Raw genomic sequence first — 20,377 nt, forward strand, 5'->3', positions numbered from 1 at the left:
TCTACTTCACATATTCGAACATCCAAATGCTTGACTTTCATGTGGTTGAAAATGTGAAAAAAAAATAAAAAATAAAAAACAGACTAAATAGTGCTAGTGTGTGGATGGGCAGCACCCCCTCCACATGGAGGTCTGCACCTTCCCCCTGCTATTTAAATATACCAACTCCGAGATCGCACAACATTGCAGTAAAGGGAAATCTTCCTGTTCCGTGTTCTATGGAGATCCCCAGTCAGACCGGTTGAGCTTTTAAAAGTTTGATCATATGGTCTCGGCTATATGCAAAAATGCAATACAGACTGGCTGTTGCTGACTCCATTGTCCCTTCTATACCCAGAAGTGAAGTGGAAGATTTCTTTTTTTAGTAAGATGTGGAGACTATTAACATACTGTGACAGGTACCATAAGGATGGCTAGTGGGCACCTAAGAATGGCTAGGAAATAAGCTGGTGTACTGCTTGCCCTGAAAAAGGTGCTTGAAGAGCACTGTTGTATATTAGCTGCCCTGTCTAAGGATGCCTGGGGAGTGGTCTGGTATACAAAATGCCCAAAGATGACTGGGGAACAGTTTGTTGCATTAGATATCCTGACTGATGATTGGATAACAATCTGATGTACCAGATGGCATAGGGTAACAATACCATATCATGATGCATCAGTTGCACTTACTAAGGATGGCTGAGGAGCAGCCTGGTATAACTGATAGGGACGGGAAGTCTGGGGAATAGGTTGGTGTACCATGTACCCTCACTAAGGATGGTTGGGGAATAACCCAACTTACCAAATGCCCTAAGGATAACTTCAGACCGGTCTAGTGTACTAAATGTCCTGACTAAAGATAGCCGGATAAGTTCAATTCTGACAGGTAAGGGAGTTTAACACTGCTGTTAATAGAAATCTCACATTTCACCGCTATTTATGTGTGGGACAGTGGTTGAAAATGCACGAGACTGGGGTCCATCTTTTGCAGCTGTAGTTTACTGTTGTACTAGCACATGTTATTAACTGGGGTACGGGTTAATTGATGGAGATAGAGCACTGAGAATATGTGAAATTGCCAGCTGTTATGCGAGTCAGTGCTATGGTATAAACAATAGGAGCAACTGAATTACCGTGTAGTCTGGCAGAAACAGAAGCATGGAGATTCAAGGGACCCTTTGAAGTCAGGAGGTATTATCTGAGTCATGGTTCTATTCTGTCACTGGTCAGTTACGTTTAAAAATGTAGCATTTTCCAAACAAACTACAGACTGAAAGTGCCAGTCTGAAAAGTTAATGAACCAGGGATCAGGAGGGAAGTTCTAGGGTTAGGAAGCAACCTGGCTCTTTCATCTTAGGAAGCAGGAGGGAAGGGTTTATTTGAGCTCTTTTTTGGCTCCCACACAGCTGACCATCAGTATCTCCTGGTGCCTCTCTTCTTTCACTGGTTCTACCAACACTCCTATCTCCCCCAGACTTGTCAAGACCAATACTCAGGGCTGTCCAGCAGATCAAGGTATCAACATACTGCTACCAAGATAGTGTGTTTACCTTTGTTTTCTAGCTAACTGCATATGCCTAGTAATACCCACAGATGAGGCATGCAGTGGCCATTAACACTGAACTGCCCTCACGTCTACAAAGAGCTGTTTCCCTGGTTTCCACCAGGGAGTTCAAACCAGGTGAATATGCCCTCAGCATGACCATCTCCTTCACCCCCCCCCCCCATGATTAGCACATGCATCCTCCCTGCCTGCGCTGTTAAGCACCTGAGCCACTGTTCATGTTATTGTCACCTTGAACGAGTCAGTTTTATCCCTCTATACCACTGGTGCAGGGACAGGTGAGCATTATGATTAAGGAGCGATCAGGGAATTTAGGTTCAAGAAGTGGGTAAGGGAGCTTGAGATGACTAAAAGACAATTTTGGGAGTGAAGCCCTTCAGAACTTTACTGCTTTAGAAGAGTCCATTCCTCTGAGGCTTTTTGAGGATCGATGGTCTACTTGCGTTGTTCCTTTGATGGGCAGATTAAGTTCCCTTTGGGAAAAAAACTTCCATTTTCTTAATTGTTTTTCCTAATTTATCACTTTCCTCTTCAGAAATGTTCTTTTAAAGCTAGAACTGTTGTGTTTTAACGGACTGTCACCAGACGGTAATGTACTTTTAAATGTAGTGCTCATTTTTCGTGTCAGTTTAAAAGTGGTGTAAAGTAAATTAATTGTTTTCCCTTGGAGAAATTGTGTTTATTTTATTTTTGTGGGGCTGGCATAGTGTTTAAAGTGCTTTTTACCATATTTTTTCTATCAGAAAAATAACTTTTGAAGACCGGTAGTATTTACTGGCATTTACTGCACCATTTTAGTTTCAGTCCATGGCAGTCCTTCATTTTCCATAAAAAGGCAAAAATTAAGCAATCAGCCTTTGCCACCATAGCAGGCACCTACAGCCACTACGGACTGAGGGTTAACCACATCCTCTGTGGCTGTTGTGGTCCCCTCATTGGGCAAGGTAAAGACACTCTTGTCAGTCCTGGGAGAGGGAATAGGAAGGCTTCCTTATTGTGTTGGAATGCTGTGCCCATTTCTGAGGAAGCTGCTGCTGCCATTAGTAACATGATTGTCTCCATTTTTCTTGTTAAAAAAGAAAACAAACATGTATCTACTCCTCAAATTTCTATGGGCAGCCGCAGGAGTAATTTACTGGATCTGGCTCAGGATTTATTTCAGGCCCATTGATCCTTCTTGTAATGTAGCTTCTTGTAAAAGAAAGAGGGATTCCCCTTTTTCCTGAAGACATTCAAGATTCTCAATCTGAACAGGAAGCTGCTGATGGGACAGATACAGAGATTTTTTCCTCAGATTTTTGGTTCAGACTGATTGGAGCTCAGTTTCTGATTCTCACTGTGGGGGTTTCATTTTCTCTGAGAAGGTTTCTAGAATGTGCCAGTGTTTTCAGTGGGACAACACTGAGGTTTCTCAGTCCCTCAGAAAACACTGAATTGTTACAGAAATACTTTCCAAAACCTACACTTGTTCCTCCTTTTCTGTCTGCTTTAGAGGATGTGTGAGGATGTGTGTTAGTGCCCACAGCTTTCTTGACAGTCAGTCAGCTGCCTCTAAAAATAGGGTGTATAAAGTTCCTCAGACTTTTAAATTTTATACACTATTATAGCAATAACCCACGCCTGGGTGTGGGTAATGCGGGATATACACACAAAGACAACCGTGGGTAAATCCCGCATTACCCACACCCAGAAGTGGGTTATTGCTATTATACTATGACATTATTTAAGAAAAGAAATTACTTTTCTTAAATAATGGCATTGTATAATGCCTCTTTGCTGCCCTTCCGCATCTGTCTGGTATCCGCGGCAGTTCTGATGTACTGCGCATGCCTACGCAGTACATCAGAGCTGTGGCCAAAAGCAACGGAGAAAGCAATATCTCCATTGCTTTTTACTGTTTCGCTATGTTAAATGGGTTTAACATAGCGAGACAGCTTTAAAATAAGCAACAGTGCCCGTTGCTTATTTTAAAGCTGTCTCGCTATGTTAAACCCATTTAACATAGCGAGTAAAAGCAACGGAGATCTTGCTTTCTCCGTGTTTTTAAAACCTGTCTCGCTATGTTAAATGGGTTTAACATAGCGAGACAGCTTTAAAATAAGCAACGGAGACCTCCGTTGCTTATTTTAAAGCTGTCTCGCTATGTTAAACCCATTTAACATAGCGAGACAGGTTTTAAAAAAAATCAACGGAGAAAGCAAGATCTCCATTGCTTTTTACACACTGTGTCGCTATGTTAAAGGAGTTTAACATAGCGAGACAGCTTTAAAAAAAAGCAACGGAGATATCCGTTGCTTTTTTTTAAACCTGTGCCGCTATGTTAAACTCTTTTAACATAGCGAGACAGTGTTTTAAAAAAAGACTTATATTAATGGAAAAAGTCTGGGCGACCGGACCTTTTTCCATTAGTATAAGTCGATTTACAATGTGCACGCTGGCCAATCAGCGTGCACGTTTTGGAATATTAATGGGGGGGGGGGTCATGGTATAATTCCAAACCTGACCCAGTGACTATAGCTTCAGTTGATTCCACTGCTACTATGAACTTAGTTCATTTCAATCCTACTCTTTCTGATAAGGAATGGAAGATTATTGATAAACATGGAAAAAAATGTATGCTTCTGCAACTTTGATTTTCAGAATTTTGAACCGTCATATGTTAAAGTTTTTTTCTGACTAATTGTGAAAGTATAAGTAATGTTTTATCCAGCAGTTTTTCTTGTGAGGGAAAAATCGGCTTTAAATATTTCTGATTCTTCTGTTGCATGTGTCACTACTCCTTGTTTGCAGTGCGTGTATAACACTGTTAATACTTCTTACAGGGCTATGGCCTTTGGTACTGTTTTGAGGTGGATTGCATGGCTACATTTTCAGAACCTCCCAGATGATGATAAAAATGAGATTTTAAATTCTCCCTTGGATAGAGATTTAGTGTTTTGGCTCTTTGCTGCAGAAGTGATGAAAAGGTATGATAAAAGGGGCAAGCTGAAACAGGGAATCTTTAAGATTTTTCAGCTGCCCTTTTCCAAATTTTCCAAGGGAATTTCTAACTACTTAGCCAGTTTTGGTAAAAAGCAGAATAAACAGTCTGAGCAAAATACAGGCAAACAGACATTTAAGTAGAAATGGCATGGAAGTTCCAAAAAGAAACCTCAAACCTCCCAAATCCAAAACCTCAAACCTTCCAAATCCCAGGACAGTCCAAGTCTGAATTGACAGTTCAAGAGACCTTGTGAACCCCTCCTACTCTGGACCCGTTTTCTTCCAGAAAGTCTGAATCTCCATGTTTTTCTTTGGCAACAGATAGTTTCAGACAAATTGGTTTTGAAAATCATTCATCAGGGTTACAGATGGCAGTGGGAGGAAATTCCTTCTTTCCAGGCGGTCATTCCTCATCCTTCAGATCAGACTCTTGCTTCCAGCAGTTCATCACATGCTGTCCCAAGGGGTGATAGAACTAGTTCCTCTTTACTAGATGGGGAAGGGTTTTTATTCAGGGATGATCCCAGTGCCAAAGAAAAAAAATACTTTGAGACCAGTTCTGGATCTTTCTTTCCTAAACCTGTTTGATATGATATCATTTCAAAACCCGTAACCTATTCTTCTTCTTTCATTTTTCCTGATAACACTAGACTTAAAAGGTAGTTGTCCCCTCATTCCTATAAATCCAGACTTCAGAAGTTTCTTGAAGTTTTGTGTATCTGGATCACATTATCAGTTCTCTGCCTTTCCCTGTGGACTATCCACTGCACCTATATTGCTCCCGAAGTGTCTAGCTGCAGTTATAGCTTATTGCAAGCTGTGAAATTATCCACTTTTTTCCCTTTTTTTATTTGACTTGTTTATCTTTGCAGAGTCTTTTTCAAAGTATCTGGGATCTCGTGCTTGGATGATAAAGCTCTTAAATAAACTGGAATGCCAAGAGAACATTCAAAAGTATTTCTTGACTCCTCCACACAAGATTTGTGTTCAAGTAGACACCTAGTTCAAATAACTTTTCTTCTACCAGAAAAATAGAGCCATATCTAGATCTATTTGATGTTTTCTACTTGGACTTCAGTCACTATGAGGGAATATCTTAGGAGTTTGGGTCTCATGGCTTCTGTAATTTTCATGACACCTCTGGCAAGACTCCACATGAGAAAGATACAGTGGTGTCTGAAGTCTCTTTGGTCCCAGCACCAACACCCTTTGTCTTTTCTAATCCCAATGCTGGGGTTTGTCAGCAGAGAAATCATTTGGAGGAGACAATTGATATCCTTAAGTATAGGTCTTCCCTTCTCCCCTCCCTGTTTCAAAGCAGTCAGTCACCACAGACACCTCAGACTTTGCTTGCTTGGGGAGAAGTTTCAGGAGGGATAAAAATGAAGGGTGTGTGAGACACCAAGGACAGATACAAGTGCACATTAATCAAGTAGATGCTTGCCCTGCTCAAAGCACTCAACTGTCTGAATCATCTTTGGCCCCTGTGACCTCTTTAGGTTGTTTCAGAAATTTATCACAGTCATGTGGTACATCAACAAGCAAGTTACCAGGCTGCACCCCCTTTGTAGACTAACCATGTTATCTTGGGATATACCTTCACTGCACAATTTTACTTCACAGGCATCCTACCTTCAGTCAGAGCAAAACTGGGTGGCAGACAAATTGAGCAGGACCAGAACAGACCCTCATGAATGGAAACTATAGATTCTGTTCCAGGACTCCATGTAAGAAGGCGTGGAAGACAGATACTTTTTCTTTTCCTTGGACAGGAATGTTCCTGTATGCTTTTCCAGACTTTTCACTAATATCCAGGATACTTCTGAAGATCCAGTAGTAATTCCCCTAGATCATTGAGGTGACTCCCTTCTGGCCCAGGTAACTGGGATTCCCCTTCTTTTGGAAATGGCCAGAAGCAATTACCACAAGCTTTCTCACAGACTAGATCTACTCACACAAGAACAGGGGTGTTTGATACTCCCCAATATCGGTCAGATTCAGTTGACTGCCTGGATGATAGGTTCTTGATTCCTTTTAGGCACCTGTTTACTGAAGGGGTGCAGCAGGTACTAATGGACGCATTAAATCCTTCTACTAGAAAATCTTACATTAGCAAACGGAAAGTTTTCTAGTTGGTGCCAACATAACCAGCACCCATTCAGGGCTAGTTGTTCACTGATTTTACAATATTTGTGAGTTTCTATCCTAGGGCCTTTTTATTCTACTCTAAAGGTTCATCTATCAACTATTTCAGCATGTCTTCCCATGGATACTCCTCTTTCAATGCAGTCTAATGTCAAAATGTTTTTAAAGGGGGTTTTACATAAGAGGTCTCCAAGAAAACTGGTGGCCCCTCCTTGGGATTTTATTTTGTGTTGCAGAAACTAACACTTGCTACATATGGATCAGCTATCCTGGCTGATTTGAAGTTAACATTTAAAGATTTACTGATTGCTCTGACCTCTTCAAGAAGGGTATTTGAGATGTAAACACTTATGATGAGCAAACCGTATCTCATTTTCCACAAGAATGTGGTTTGTTTGAGAACAAATCCTACTTTTATGTCTCAAATGGTATCCAAATTTACTTTAAACCAAACTTTATTCATAATTTGTCCAAAAATGTTTGATAATGTATATATGGGTTGCCAGTACAGACCAGTTTTTAGTTAAATTGACCTCTGTATTGTTGCTACACTTTGGTCGATGTATACAGATGGTCAACAGATATGTGAGATCCTTAGTCCCTGGGTAGGGGGATATGCCCTTTCCACAGGGATTGTGCAATCTCTGAGCTAGTATATATAATTAGCAGGCGTATGCAGGGAGACTTCCCTCCTGCCAAAACTCTGTTTTGTTTTGCATGTCTCGGATTAACCTCAGAATGTGCCCATTATCATGTCTGTTTTTGTTGAGCACTTTGTGTAGATCAACTAGTAGTAGTAGATGCATATACATTATATAAGATCAGTGTTATGCTTTTTAAAATAAGAAAACAGGTGATCCCTTGTTTTAACTTGATAAACAATGGTTTAAGCAAGCAATACATTCTTGCATTGTGTGTTCTTGTTCAGATAAGCATTGTATTAGACACAGAAAATGATGGTTCAGGACTGGTAGTATTAGTGCTAATATATGTGCAAAGGCTGCTGCAGTGACGGCTGTAATACATGTAATTAAGCCTGATTTGCAATATTAGTTCCAATGAGGTACTTCTGCAAATGGAATTGCTGTTAATATTACACTTCGCATCATATACAAGCTATATCACCAATGCATTTACATTACCGTAATGCAGTAAAAGCTGGTTAAGCTGTACTACTCCAGTGCCTTCTCCTTCTGGCAGCACAGATCAATGAAGAACATTATTTTTCCTTTGCTCACAAAGTCAGAAACACAAGCCTGTTGACGTGAAATGTCAAAATAGAGCCATGCAGATGTTTGCAAAGATAAGCTCACAGCATTGCATTTCATAGTATTTGACCCTTCTACACATTTCGTCTGTTTTTTTCGACTTCAGGAGAAGTAAATTGTGATGACTAGGGAATGTAGCATTAGACAAGTCCATTTTAATTTATGCATTTGGCATTTCTAACTAAACTGTTGCAAGCCTTTTCAAGATTGCTTTTTGCATAATGGAGTATTCTTTAGAATATTTGAGGTACAGTTTAAGAGAAAGGCTGCCCCTGAGTCATGCGCCTTCACAGCCTTCAGTTTTACCTGACTATTTACAAGGGCACATCTAATATTTAATGGTGTACTCTGACAGCTAATAGTCAGATGTGCAATGCCTGTACTACTAGTTGAAGTACCTTGTTAGTAACAAAGGTCATTTCCATTCCTCTTGAGAAATGAGAATATCTGATTTGTAATTCCACAGCCTTGAAGGCAAAAGCACCCAAACTGTTATCAGCTGATTGGTTGTTACTGCAGATGGTACATAGTAGAATATTTCCTAGTGTTTGCATGCAAACATGTGCTGCTGTATCTAACATAGAGGGTTATGATCAGGTTTGCAATCATAACCAGCTTATTACATGTTTGAGATATGGATGCCAAGAAATTCACCCCAACAGCATAATAGAGGGTTAAAGATATCCGACCGTAATTCTTTGTAGTGTGTGGAACTTTATCTGCACATATAGTACCAGTTACAGAAAAATTAAGAAAAAGTGTAGGGGTATGAAGTGTTTTACAAGCTCTGAAAGCTGGTAAAGCATTTACCAAATGCTGTCAGACAGCAGGATACCTCTCAACTTTGCTTATGAATTCTGGAGAAATCCAAAAATACGAGATAAAAGATTAAAATCAGGGATAGTTTTTAATTATTGCTCTAATTCACTTAAAAACCTAATAGAACAACATATTTTGCTTCAATGTGCATTTTCTGAACAGTAAGTTTTGTGAAACACTAATATCTGGAATTAATGAAAAACTGTAATCCTCAGTGATTTGCCAGAAAATTTTATGACGGACAGTGCAAAAATATGAGGCAAAATCAAGGTTTTCTACATCATCTAGGACAGCTGAGAGGCACAGTAGACAGAAAGTAAGTGCTTACCTGGCAGAAGGTAAAACAGCTTTTAAAAGGTCTTGAACACTTTCTTCTGTCATGCTTTTAACAGAGTGAGATTCTGTTTTTAAAAGTTGTTTAACCTTCTTCCTCAGATCTTTGCCTGTCAGCACTGTCCACTGTTAAGACCTGGTCTAATGCGAGGGACTAACAGCCCTTAGGTTGTGCGTAAAAAGTTTTTATTAGGCATTCCTCAGTGTTGTGAAGATCAGATTGTACACTAAGGAATCACTTAACAAGTTTATAATTTTGCCAATTTTTGGAGTGTAAGCATGCTGCAGCATGCACTATATATACGTGTGTGTGTGTGTGTGTGTGTGTGTGTGTGTGTGTGTGTGTGTGTGTGTGTCAGTCCTTGGCTGCATGAAATGAACATTTTCTACTGAAACAACTAAAAGGTCATGTAGGGTCAACCATGCCATGAAGCCTGATAAGCTCAATAGATTTCTTTCAAGACCAACTGTACATACTTTCATTCTAAAAAAGAACTTTCTTGAACAATAAAGCTTATATGTGTCTTTACCATTATCTTTGCTTACACAGCCTTAGGGTAATGCCTAGTAAGAAAGCTGAGAAAATTACTTGTTTATAATTTAATGGTCTAATGCACTAACATTTTCCATCCTCAGAAAACAGCTAAGTCGAAGGATGAACACAGGATAGCAGCAGATTTCTTCAGCTCCACCAATTTCATTACATTGACAGGAATTAATTACTTAAAAAAATTAATTTTTGAAGTAATTTTCTTTCTAAATATGTTTGTTTTATATAGTTCTTGAACTATATCTAAAAAAGAAAGGAAATCTTAATAATATTCCTGTCAGAAATTACTTTGGAAATTTTCCTGTCAGTTTATCAGTCTGAAATGAGTTCCAGTAAGACAAATTCTCAAGACTCCAGCATCAAGAAAGAACTTCAGTCTCTGATAATTATAGTCCAGCAACTTACTGCTAAGATGGATAAAATGGATACTAAAATAGACACTTTCATAGAAAAACTACAAAACAAATAGACTTGTTACATATGGACCTGCAACAACAGAAGATCCAGATGACAGGCATAGAAGAAGCTGTGAATGACATGGAAAATAGAATACAAGAAGAGGAAATCAACATTGAGTTTCTGCTGAAACAAAATACACATTTACAAACAAAGCTGGATGACCTGGAAAATAGATCTAGGCACAATAACATTAGGATTTTTGGACTGCCAGAAAATATTGAAGGTAACAATATTACTTCTTTTTAACAACATGGCTCCCTAAAACTTTAGATTTACCAGAAGCATTCTCTTTTGGTATCGAAGAGCACATAGATCTATAGCTAATACTAACTCTAACAAAAACTATCCTAGATCAGTTATAGTTAGATTTCTATCATCTTTTGATAAAGAGATGGTTCTTAAATCTGCTTGGGCTAAAGCTCCTGTTAAGATTAATGAAACAACTGTGCTTTGACAATGACTATTCTTCCATGGTATTAGCTAAAAGAAAAGTTTTTCTGCCACTAATAAGGGAGCTTAAAAAAGCACAGTTTAAAACATACCTTCTGTTTCCTGCCAAGCTTAAAATCTTCCTTCCTGATGGTCCTAAAATTTTCGATGACTTAGACTCTGCTTTACTGTTTATCAAAAAAAATAAGATTTTGGAAAAAATAGAAGAAATGGAATGGGCTAGTACTTCGTTAAAGAGACTGGCAACTGAAACTTCGTGGAAGACTTCAGAGAAGAAGAAGGGACTAAAAAACAAATGATTTGTACTATGTTTTTTTTTTTTCTCTCTCATCATTTTATTTCATTATTAATCTTTTTAAATATAGTTCCTGCATTTCCAAGAAGCAACAAATATTTTGAAAACGATTTAATCAAAGTTATTCTCTGTGTGCAAAGAAATGTTTTGTTTCATAACTAGTCAAAATATCTGGAGATTTAATGGCAAGCTGTGATTTAACTTGTTTCTCTTTCTGAAGAGGAAAAATAAGGTCAGTAATTTGATACATTTTTTTCCTTTAAAAGTTTATATGTTCTTCAAATGCTATTCCTAATTATACTTTCTTGATTACACTGCTTATGCTTGTTTGTAAATAATCTGTCATGCTTTAACTAATAATAATTAGAACTAAATAATAGTAAATAATATGTTTTATTTTTAACTCTATTAATATAAACAGTAAGTAATATTCTATTGTATATACTTCTTATAGCTTTCTCTTACATTTTTTTTATTTCTGCCTTACACCCTTTTACTTTCTACTCTCTTTTTCTTTTCTTTATTAATATATAGAAATACTTTTCATCATATAGACACAGTAAATAATAAGATTCGCATAGGAGTTGAGTTGGGACAAAAATGTTGAGTTTTGTTACTTATTAATAATTTTGGGCTTGATTTCACTTACATAGAGTCTGTAATAACCTGTAGAATGCATTGTGAAGGTTTTGTCATGTTTAAATGTATTTACACTGCTAAATGAATGTTTGTCACTAGGTTTTAATAAGTTTCCCGTGAAAATGTTAAGAGAGACAATCTGGGATGTGGGCTGTCTCATGCACAGTGTCCATGAGCTACTTCAAAAGCTTCAATTCTCAGAATTCTCACAGAGAAGCTGAAAGCAGCTGGTCTTACCTTTGACCTAGATATCACACTGACACATCACAGATACAGGAATAGCAGATTAATAATATGTGTTAAAAACCTATGTCCCAAACATATACATTACTATAACTCATTTAATTCATCTGATTGACAAGCATAAATAATTTTATAACTCTATACTGGAAGAAATTGTCATGTGATATATTTTAAAGCAGTAGTATAGCATGTTTGTAAAATCTGGTTACTAAAATGTGTTTGCTGTGCATTATTTTGTATAAAGCAGACAGATTTATTGAAGGGACAGCAATGTAAGATGGTGCTCAGTAAAGATACAACTCAGTGAGATCAGATATATATATATATATATGTATGTGTGTGTGTGTGTGCATGTATGTGTGTGTATGTGTGTGTGTTTGTGTGTATGTGTGTGTGTGTGTGTGTGTGTGTGTGTTTGTGTGTATGTGTGTATGTGTGTGTGTGTGTGTGTGTGTGTGTGTGTGTATGTGTGTGTGTATACATGTGTGTATATATATATATATATATATATATATATATATCTATGTATGTATATGTGTGTGTATGTGTGTATGTATGTGTATATATATATATATATATATATATATGTGTGTGTGTGTGTGTATGTGTGTGTATGTAGATATGTATATAAATGTTTCTGAGAATCTGCTTCACTATGAAGTATGATTTATAACATTTTCTATGAATACAATATTTTATTCTATTGGCAATAATGAGTTTGAGTAAATGCTCATATACAAGCAATTCAAGGTTTTTTTTGGAAGCTGTTAACTGTATTTACATGACAGAAAATAGATGCATCCTAATATATGTAAAGTCTGAATCATATTAGCCAAAGTTTTTGATTTAAATGAATGTTAGAACTTATTTTTCTCTCCTCTTGATTTCTAACATCAAGATTATTTGAATGCTATTTGAATACAAGTGCTTTATATTACATGGATGTATATAGTAGTATGAACAGTTTAAAAAAAAAAAAAAAAAAAAGGTTTATTTTAGTTTATATGATGCTGTTTTACCAAATGTGTAGTCTTGTCTTGCTAGATAATTGAATTGAAAACTGTTAACTTCAGTTAAATATAACTAGTATTAAATTGATAAGGTGGTAGCTGACGACTGCTGCTTAGGGTAGGGGGTTAACTTGAGTGGTAAATACTACTCTAAGTTGGAGTTTACAACTCCAGGCTGGATGCAAGGTTTAATCCTTACAATATTTTCACTTGTTCATTGTTATTTGTATATAGTTTTGACATCCACAATATATTTTGTACATTCATTGTCACTACAAACAAAATTGAATCCTATACAAATCCCATAAGAGATTCAATAAATACAGCTATATTTAAAGGTACACCTAAAGGAGGAGATGTAACATTACTTATCTTGTTATTTGTTATTTTGATCATAAGATTCTTAAGTTTTAAAAATGCCAAATGACATATTTAAAAGGAATTTCTTTAAACATTAATGGATTGAATAATCCATGTAAAAGGGCAAGCCTAATAAGATACATTAATTTACATAAGGCCAACTTAGTCTTCCTACAAGAAACCCATCTCTTGAAAAAGATATTGATAAACTAGCCACAAACAAATATACAGTATTGGTTAGTTCAGAGCACACTCAGAAAAAAGAGGAGTGGCTATTTTATGGAATAAAAGTATGCCCATTCCTAAAACCATTAAGTCTTATCAGGATGACAAATGAATGTTTTGTATGGTTACAATACAAATTAATGGGAAGACTTACACTTTAATTAATGTATATTGGATACCTGGAATTGGTATTAATACAGTGAAACATCATCTTGATAAGATCATATCATTCTCTATAGGAGATATTATTTTAGCTGGTGACTTTAATTGTATACTACATGAAAGTGATACTACCACTATAGGAAAGAGAAGAATTACATCTAATGCAAAACATTTAAAGGATTTTGCTAATTCTTATCATTTGAATGATATTAATAATCAGATAGATTCAAAATCATTACCATACACCTTTTTTCTAACAGATACAAAACTTATTCAAAAATAGATAGGGTCTTTATTTCTAACCAGATGGTAACAGATTTAATTAATTCCAAAATCATTTCATGTCCTATATCTGATCATAATTCAATTGTTTTTGAATTCATGATAAAAAATACTCATAATGTTCAGATTAAAAGGATACCAGCATACTTAACTCAACTAAAAGACTATAAAGAATATATACTTTCAGAAGTAAAACATTTTTAGACATAAATAACACTCCTGAAGTCTCCATTGTTTATGTTTGGGATGCCTTAAAATCATATCTATATGGACAAAGTATCAGATGGTATAATAATAAAAGGAAATCTTGGGATAAGGAATTGTTAGATATTCAAAGTAAATTAGACTCTTATAAACATAATAATAAAGAAAATATTATGGACAAGAAAGTTATTGAAGAAATAAACAAACTAAATGAGAAATACAAATAATTTTTAACTTATAAAGTTAAAATAACTTTAGAGAATACAAGTTTTGTCTTATTCAATAAGCCCCAAATACTTACATAGACTTAAAAATAAAACAAAAAGGTTGAATAAACAAAACCATATCAAATAAATCTTTTCTCTAAGGAAAAAGAAGAATGTTTCTAGTATACCAGAAATACTAGATGAATTTAGAAATCACTTTCACAAAATTAACCATAATAATATTAACATGGAACCTAAAGATAAAATAAAGGAGTTCATAACCATAAATATGAATAAAAAGCTTAATAAACAACAGATTAAACTATTGGACAAGGGTATTTCATATACAGAAGTTATTACACAAATAAATAAGCTTAAATCAAACAAAGCACCGGGTAATGATGGTATTATACCAGAGATATATAAAATCCTTTCTAAAAATACATATTCATTAATACATAAGGTTTTTATTTTGGCCCAAACTGAGTTAATAACCCCCCCATCTTGGCAATATACATTTATTTCGCCAATTTTAAAACCTAATAAAGATCCAACTAGATGTTCTTCATATCGCCCATCTCATTACTTAATGTTGATTATAAAATGTTTATGAATATCTTTGCTGATAGATTGAAGACAATCATTCCGCATTATAGATATAGATCAGACAGGCTTCATTGTAAATAGAAATACTTTTGATAATATAAGAAGAACTTTAACATTAATAGATTTTGCAAATAGGAAAAAGAAAGATTTAACACTTATTAGTCTTGATATAAGTTCAGCATTTGATTCAGTAAGTTGGGACTATCTGTTTACCTTAATGAAGTGCTCAAACTTCTCGGATGCATTTGTAAATCTAATTGAACATTTATACAAAGGAACGTTGGCTTATATTAAGGTAGGAACATATGTTTCACAAAAATACCCATTCTTAAAGGTACAAAACAAGGATGTCCACTTTCTCCACTATTATTCACTTTAGTAATGGAGCCTTGGGCTAATTTGATCAGAAACAGTACTGACATAGAGGGTTTTGAAATAGATGAAAATACAACATCCAAAATTCAACTTTTGCAGATGATGTTCTAATTACATCAGCAGGATCTAATTCTTCTATACAGTCTCTATTTGATAACATGATGAATTTTAAAAGTATTTCTGGTTTAATATTCAATGAAGAAAAACTAAAATACTACCTATATATACACGAAAAATATTCTCATTAGTGATTTTACTAAATATGTACCCAATTCAGGTCAGATAACTTATTTAGGTATAATGCTATCTAAAGATATTAAATCTATTATATATAATAATTATAATACCTGTTTTCTTAATATACAAAATCTTTTAATACCTGGAATAATATGTTTTTACTATGGAGGAGAGACTTACAATTATTAAAATGATAATATTCCCCAAGATTTTATACTTAATACAATCAATAATACTTCCACCTACAAAAATAATTATCAAGAAACTGAACACACTAATGTTAAATTTCTTATGGGCACCTAATAGACCTAGGATTGCATTAAAGAAACATACTAATAGCTGGTTTCAAGGGGGTATTTCTTTTCCAGACTTTAATTTATATACTATCTCTTCTATTGTAAAAGTTATTACTTTATTAATAGATCAGTTATATGTCACAAAATGGAAAGATTATTGGGAGCTAATTAGTATACACTTCATGAAAATCTCCTTAACACATAAAAATATGATTGTAAATAACTCCATGTTATGTTTACTAAAGGAATTTTGTACTTCACCTATTACACCTAAACATATGGTTTGTTACCCATTAAATATTATTATTAGTTATCGTAACTTTATATTCATGCACCCTAAGTATAGGAATGGAATTTTATTGTATTTCCTATAATGTATACTCAGGGTATGCTTTTGTCATCTACATCTGAAGGAACTCATTTAGCTATAGATAATGATCTAAAGTACTGGTATCAGTTGATATCTGATAATAAAGTTAAAAATCTAGATTTCTTAAAACAAGAATTTGATCTAAGAGAAACTTGCTGGTTAGAGGTTCAGACCTTTAGACAACATCTCATTAATAAAATAGATTTAATGTCTATAACTGTTAAAGAATCTATTCCAACACTGATTGATTACTTGATATTAAATTTACAACATAAAGTTTCTGATAAAGGTAAACTTTCATACATACATAAAGTTATCAGACAAGAAACTTTTTACAGTGTAGATTCATACTGGAATTATTTCACTTCTATTAATGGGGACCCACCAAATCAACAAGATAAACAATATATATTGGAATCTGCTTATAGAACTACGCCTTCCATTGTCTGGAGACTTTATACATGGAAATTTTACATAGATCTTTTATACACCTTTGATGATGAATAAAATAAATAATAAAGATAATCTATGTAAGAGATGTAATGTAGAAATTAATGCTGACTGGGCTCATATGTTTTATGACTGTATAAAATTGAAAGAATACTGGAAATCAATTAATGAATTTTTGCAGGCTCTTTTACAGATAATTTCATTATTTCTAAATCTCTTATATTATTCAACACACCTGTACCTCAAAGTGTTAAAAAGGTTAAGCTTCCCTTGTTATGGTCTATTCTAGCAGTGGCTAGGAAAATAATAACTAGAAATTGGATTTCAGATACACCTCCTTCGTTCAATGAATTTAAAAATGTTATGAATATAGTGTGCCATATGGAAATAAACACAATTAGGACTAGAACAAATAGAAAAACATCTTATTTTATTGTATGGGATAATTTACAAAATTTGTTAAAAAATTTTTAATTTCAATAGCATGGTATTTTAGTTTAATTAATTGATCTGATTGTAGTGGATGTCTTTGTGAATACTTTAGTTGTTTTGTTGAATATTATAATAATACCTATTTTTAATTACTTGTATAAAATTGTTATGATATTTCTCTTATATGTTAAAACAATAAACCTGTTTTGAAAAAAAAAAAGAAAACAGCTAAGTCAGGGTTGAAAAAGTAGTTAATGTTTTTAACTTTGCTCTTTCTATGCATTTAAGTTTTGTATAAATCTTCCTTGGCAGAGCTCCTTGCTTTCAATTGATAAAACATTCTGTTGAAGTTTTTTGTTTAGGCCAAAATGCTGAGAGTTTGCACTTTGTGGTGCACTGTTTAAAACTTTGGAATAAGCTATTTGAGTTTACCAGATTTTATGGCTTACCTTGCCTGTTTCTTATTTTTTGTATGTATATGGAATATGTCCTAAGTGCTAATGTCAGGCTATTTGAGGACCACTTAGAGTTTGCTTAGTTGGTATGCTTTTTTGACTAAGACTTGTCTAAACACCAGGGTTCCAGTGTATTGCATTCACATGAATGAACAAGCAGACAACAGGATACTTTAAACTCACCACTCAGTGTTAATGCACAGAAATTTAGTGAAGAAAATATTTCTTACAATGAGGACAAGCCCTCAGCATCCCCAGGACTTGAGTAACAAACTCCGAGATAGCATGTGCCATGGAGTAAGAGCTGCTTATGATACAGAATCACACACAAAGCTGTAGGTTCATAGTTAGATACTAGGCAATTCATCAGACCATTTTTAGCCTAGCCTAGAGCATCATAAATCAAGAGTTACCTCTTGCCTCAAAATATGACACACAATAGTCCAGGGAGATCCATTTTGTAGGAATGGTGGGGTAAATGGGGCAGCTACCCTGGGGTACAGGCTGTTAGAGGTCATGATCCTCAATATAAATGGGTATCATTTGGTCTCTGCAAGCAGTATCAGAAGTCATTTAGGGCACATCCATGCTTAAATGATGGTCAGTCATTGTTTGTGTGCTTGGAAATGTAGCAAGCTGATAATATACATATTTGCTACACTTTATAAAAGGTGTTTGAGACAGACAAAGAGCTGTTATAAAGATAATGCCCTGAAGACCTATTTATTTGTTTGTGTATGTATGCATTCTTGTAGCTAAAATGACAATGAGCTGCAGCAAGGAGCTGTTGGATCAATTTACTACAGTTTAGCAAAGGTGTTTGAAACAAAGATAAATTATTATTTAGATACATAATAGCTCAAGGCCTTTTTTGTCCTAGGCTTCAGTCCCAGCTGACTACAGATACCCATCTAGTACACCCATCTGTTGCTAGTGTCATATCGCCCCCACCAAGCGCACTGGACATGCACTCTAACACTTTCAAACATGTACCATCTGAATATACACATCTCAGGCTCTCGCTCATCAGACGTGCACAGCAAGCTGTACCTCTGAAAACTCCCTACAAGTAAGTGATCACTCTTGCTTACATAGGCAAACTTACCATAGTATGGACAACATGTTTCTGACCACAGGCTTCAATTCCTACCTGCACACATACAGTATACCACAAACCTTCGTCCTACCTCACAGTTGCAACCACTCACTGAAAATCAAGCTGTCATGTGCATGCTTGCATGTACCTGTGAGTCTGCAGACACAGTGAAACATGAAACAGGCAGACGTTTGATCAGTCACAACAGCAAATAAGTCTCCAGGCACAACACACTTTCAGCCACGTATTCCAATTCTTGCCTGCACATTACTCACAAAATGTGTCTTCCTGCACACATTCCAAAAAGCTCACTGATAACCATCTACCCACATAAAATTCTCTTTGAAACATCCACCACTTCTGTTTTATATATATATATATATATATATATATATATATATATATATATATATGTGTGTGTGTGTGTGTGTGTGTGTGTGTGTGTATATATATATATATATATATATATATATATATATATATGTGTGTGTGTGTGTGTGTGTGTGTGTGTGTGTGTGTGTATATATATATATATATATATATATATATATATATATCTATATATATATATATATATATTGTGTGTGTGTGTGTGTGTGTATATATATATATATATATATATATGTATATATATATATATATATATATATATATATATATAAAATGTATAAAGTGACAAAGACTTCACTATAACAGCGCATCCAGAGCATCATTCCTACCTCTGTGATATCCCAGCCACACGTACACATTCTCTACAAATACAAATACTTGATAAATGTATAAATTCCATGACAGTGCACATTCAATAAATAGGTACCAACAAAAGGGAACTCTGGCAGTGGTTATAAGGATTGCACCCACGTATTTTAGGCATGACCCAGAAGAAGGATGAATGGTACAAAGTGAAGTAATGTTATAAATCAAGAGGCTGCACTTATAAACATAAAAACACATACTTTACAGTGGATATAGGTTAGCACTGGTCTATATCACTTGATCAAATGCTTAATTAAGTGAATCGCTGTTTGTCAAACCCAATTCAGCAAAAGCTCAATTAAGTGAACAATCATTTAAGTGAAAACTTTCCTATAGAAAAAAATAGTGGGCCAGCAAACCACCATAACAAATGCAGCAAAATGTAAAACTCTGCACAGTGGGGGCTTTCCCCCCCACACACATCCCCTAACTAAATATACCAACTCAGAGATTGCAGTACAGTGAGGAAAAGGGCAAATTCCCGAAGATGGCCAACCACGTCCTTGCCCTAGGAAAGTTTTTTTGCTTAAATGATCATTCACTTAATTGATCTTTCGCTGAATTGGGTTCGAATAGTGAACTGCTCAATTAAGCGTTCACTCAAGTGATATAAACCCAGGTTAGTATAGTAGGAGCTGATCAGACTAGTCTTATCAGAAGAAGAAGGTCTAGTAAAATGTGCATTAGGGTGGTAAAAGATCATTACTGTAGAGCATGGACATTTCTTTCCTGTAGAATTAGCCATTTATTATTAGGATACTAACCCATATGTGTAGAGGGTCAGGAAAGGAAAAGAAAACTTACATGCCTTTTCACTAAATTAAATCTTTAAATTCTTAGTCAAGCTCAAAACAGAATAAAAAGTGCACCTCAAAAGTGAATACAATGGTGGCACACAGCTGTGTTTTCGTAACTGTTGTGTTCTGAGTAGCTGACAGACTTAGCATTTGTTGTGGTTTTCCTGCAGGCACCTGTGCAGACCATGCCACAATCGGGAAAAGGCCAAGGGACTCGGGAAGTACATCTGTCAGAAATGTCACCTGATTATTGATGAACAGCCGCTGATGTTCAGGCGAGATGCTTATCACCCTGATCACTTCAACTGCACCCATTGTGGGTAAGTGCTCAT

General features: G+C 35.3%; 1 protein-coding gene across 2 annotated transcripts in view; it reads left to right on the forward strand.

Moving 5' to 3' along the window:
* Positions 1-20,377, forward strand: part of LIMS2 (LIM zinc finger domain containing 2) — a 668,134-nt gene that overhangs the window by 463,951 nt on the left and 183,806 nt on the right. For both annotated transcript variants that reach the window (XM_044070568.1, XM_044070570.1), the window contains exon 5: positions 20,216-20,365. In XM_044070568.1, the coding sequence (XP_043926503.1) occupies positions 20,216-20,365 (150 nt within the window). The remainder of the gene's footprint in view (positions 1-20,215; positions 20,366-20,377) is intronic.

The sequence above is a fragment of the Protopterus annectens genome, chromosome 4.part1 (genome assembly GCF_019279795.1).
Source record: "Protopterus annectens isolate FY-2018-M chromosome 4.part1, PAN1.0, whole genome shotgun sequence".
Taxonomy (NCBI): Eukaryota; Metazoa; Chordata; order Ceratodontiformes; family Protopteridae; genus Protopterus; species Protopterus annectens.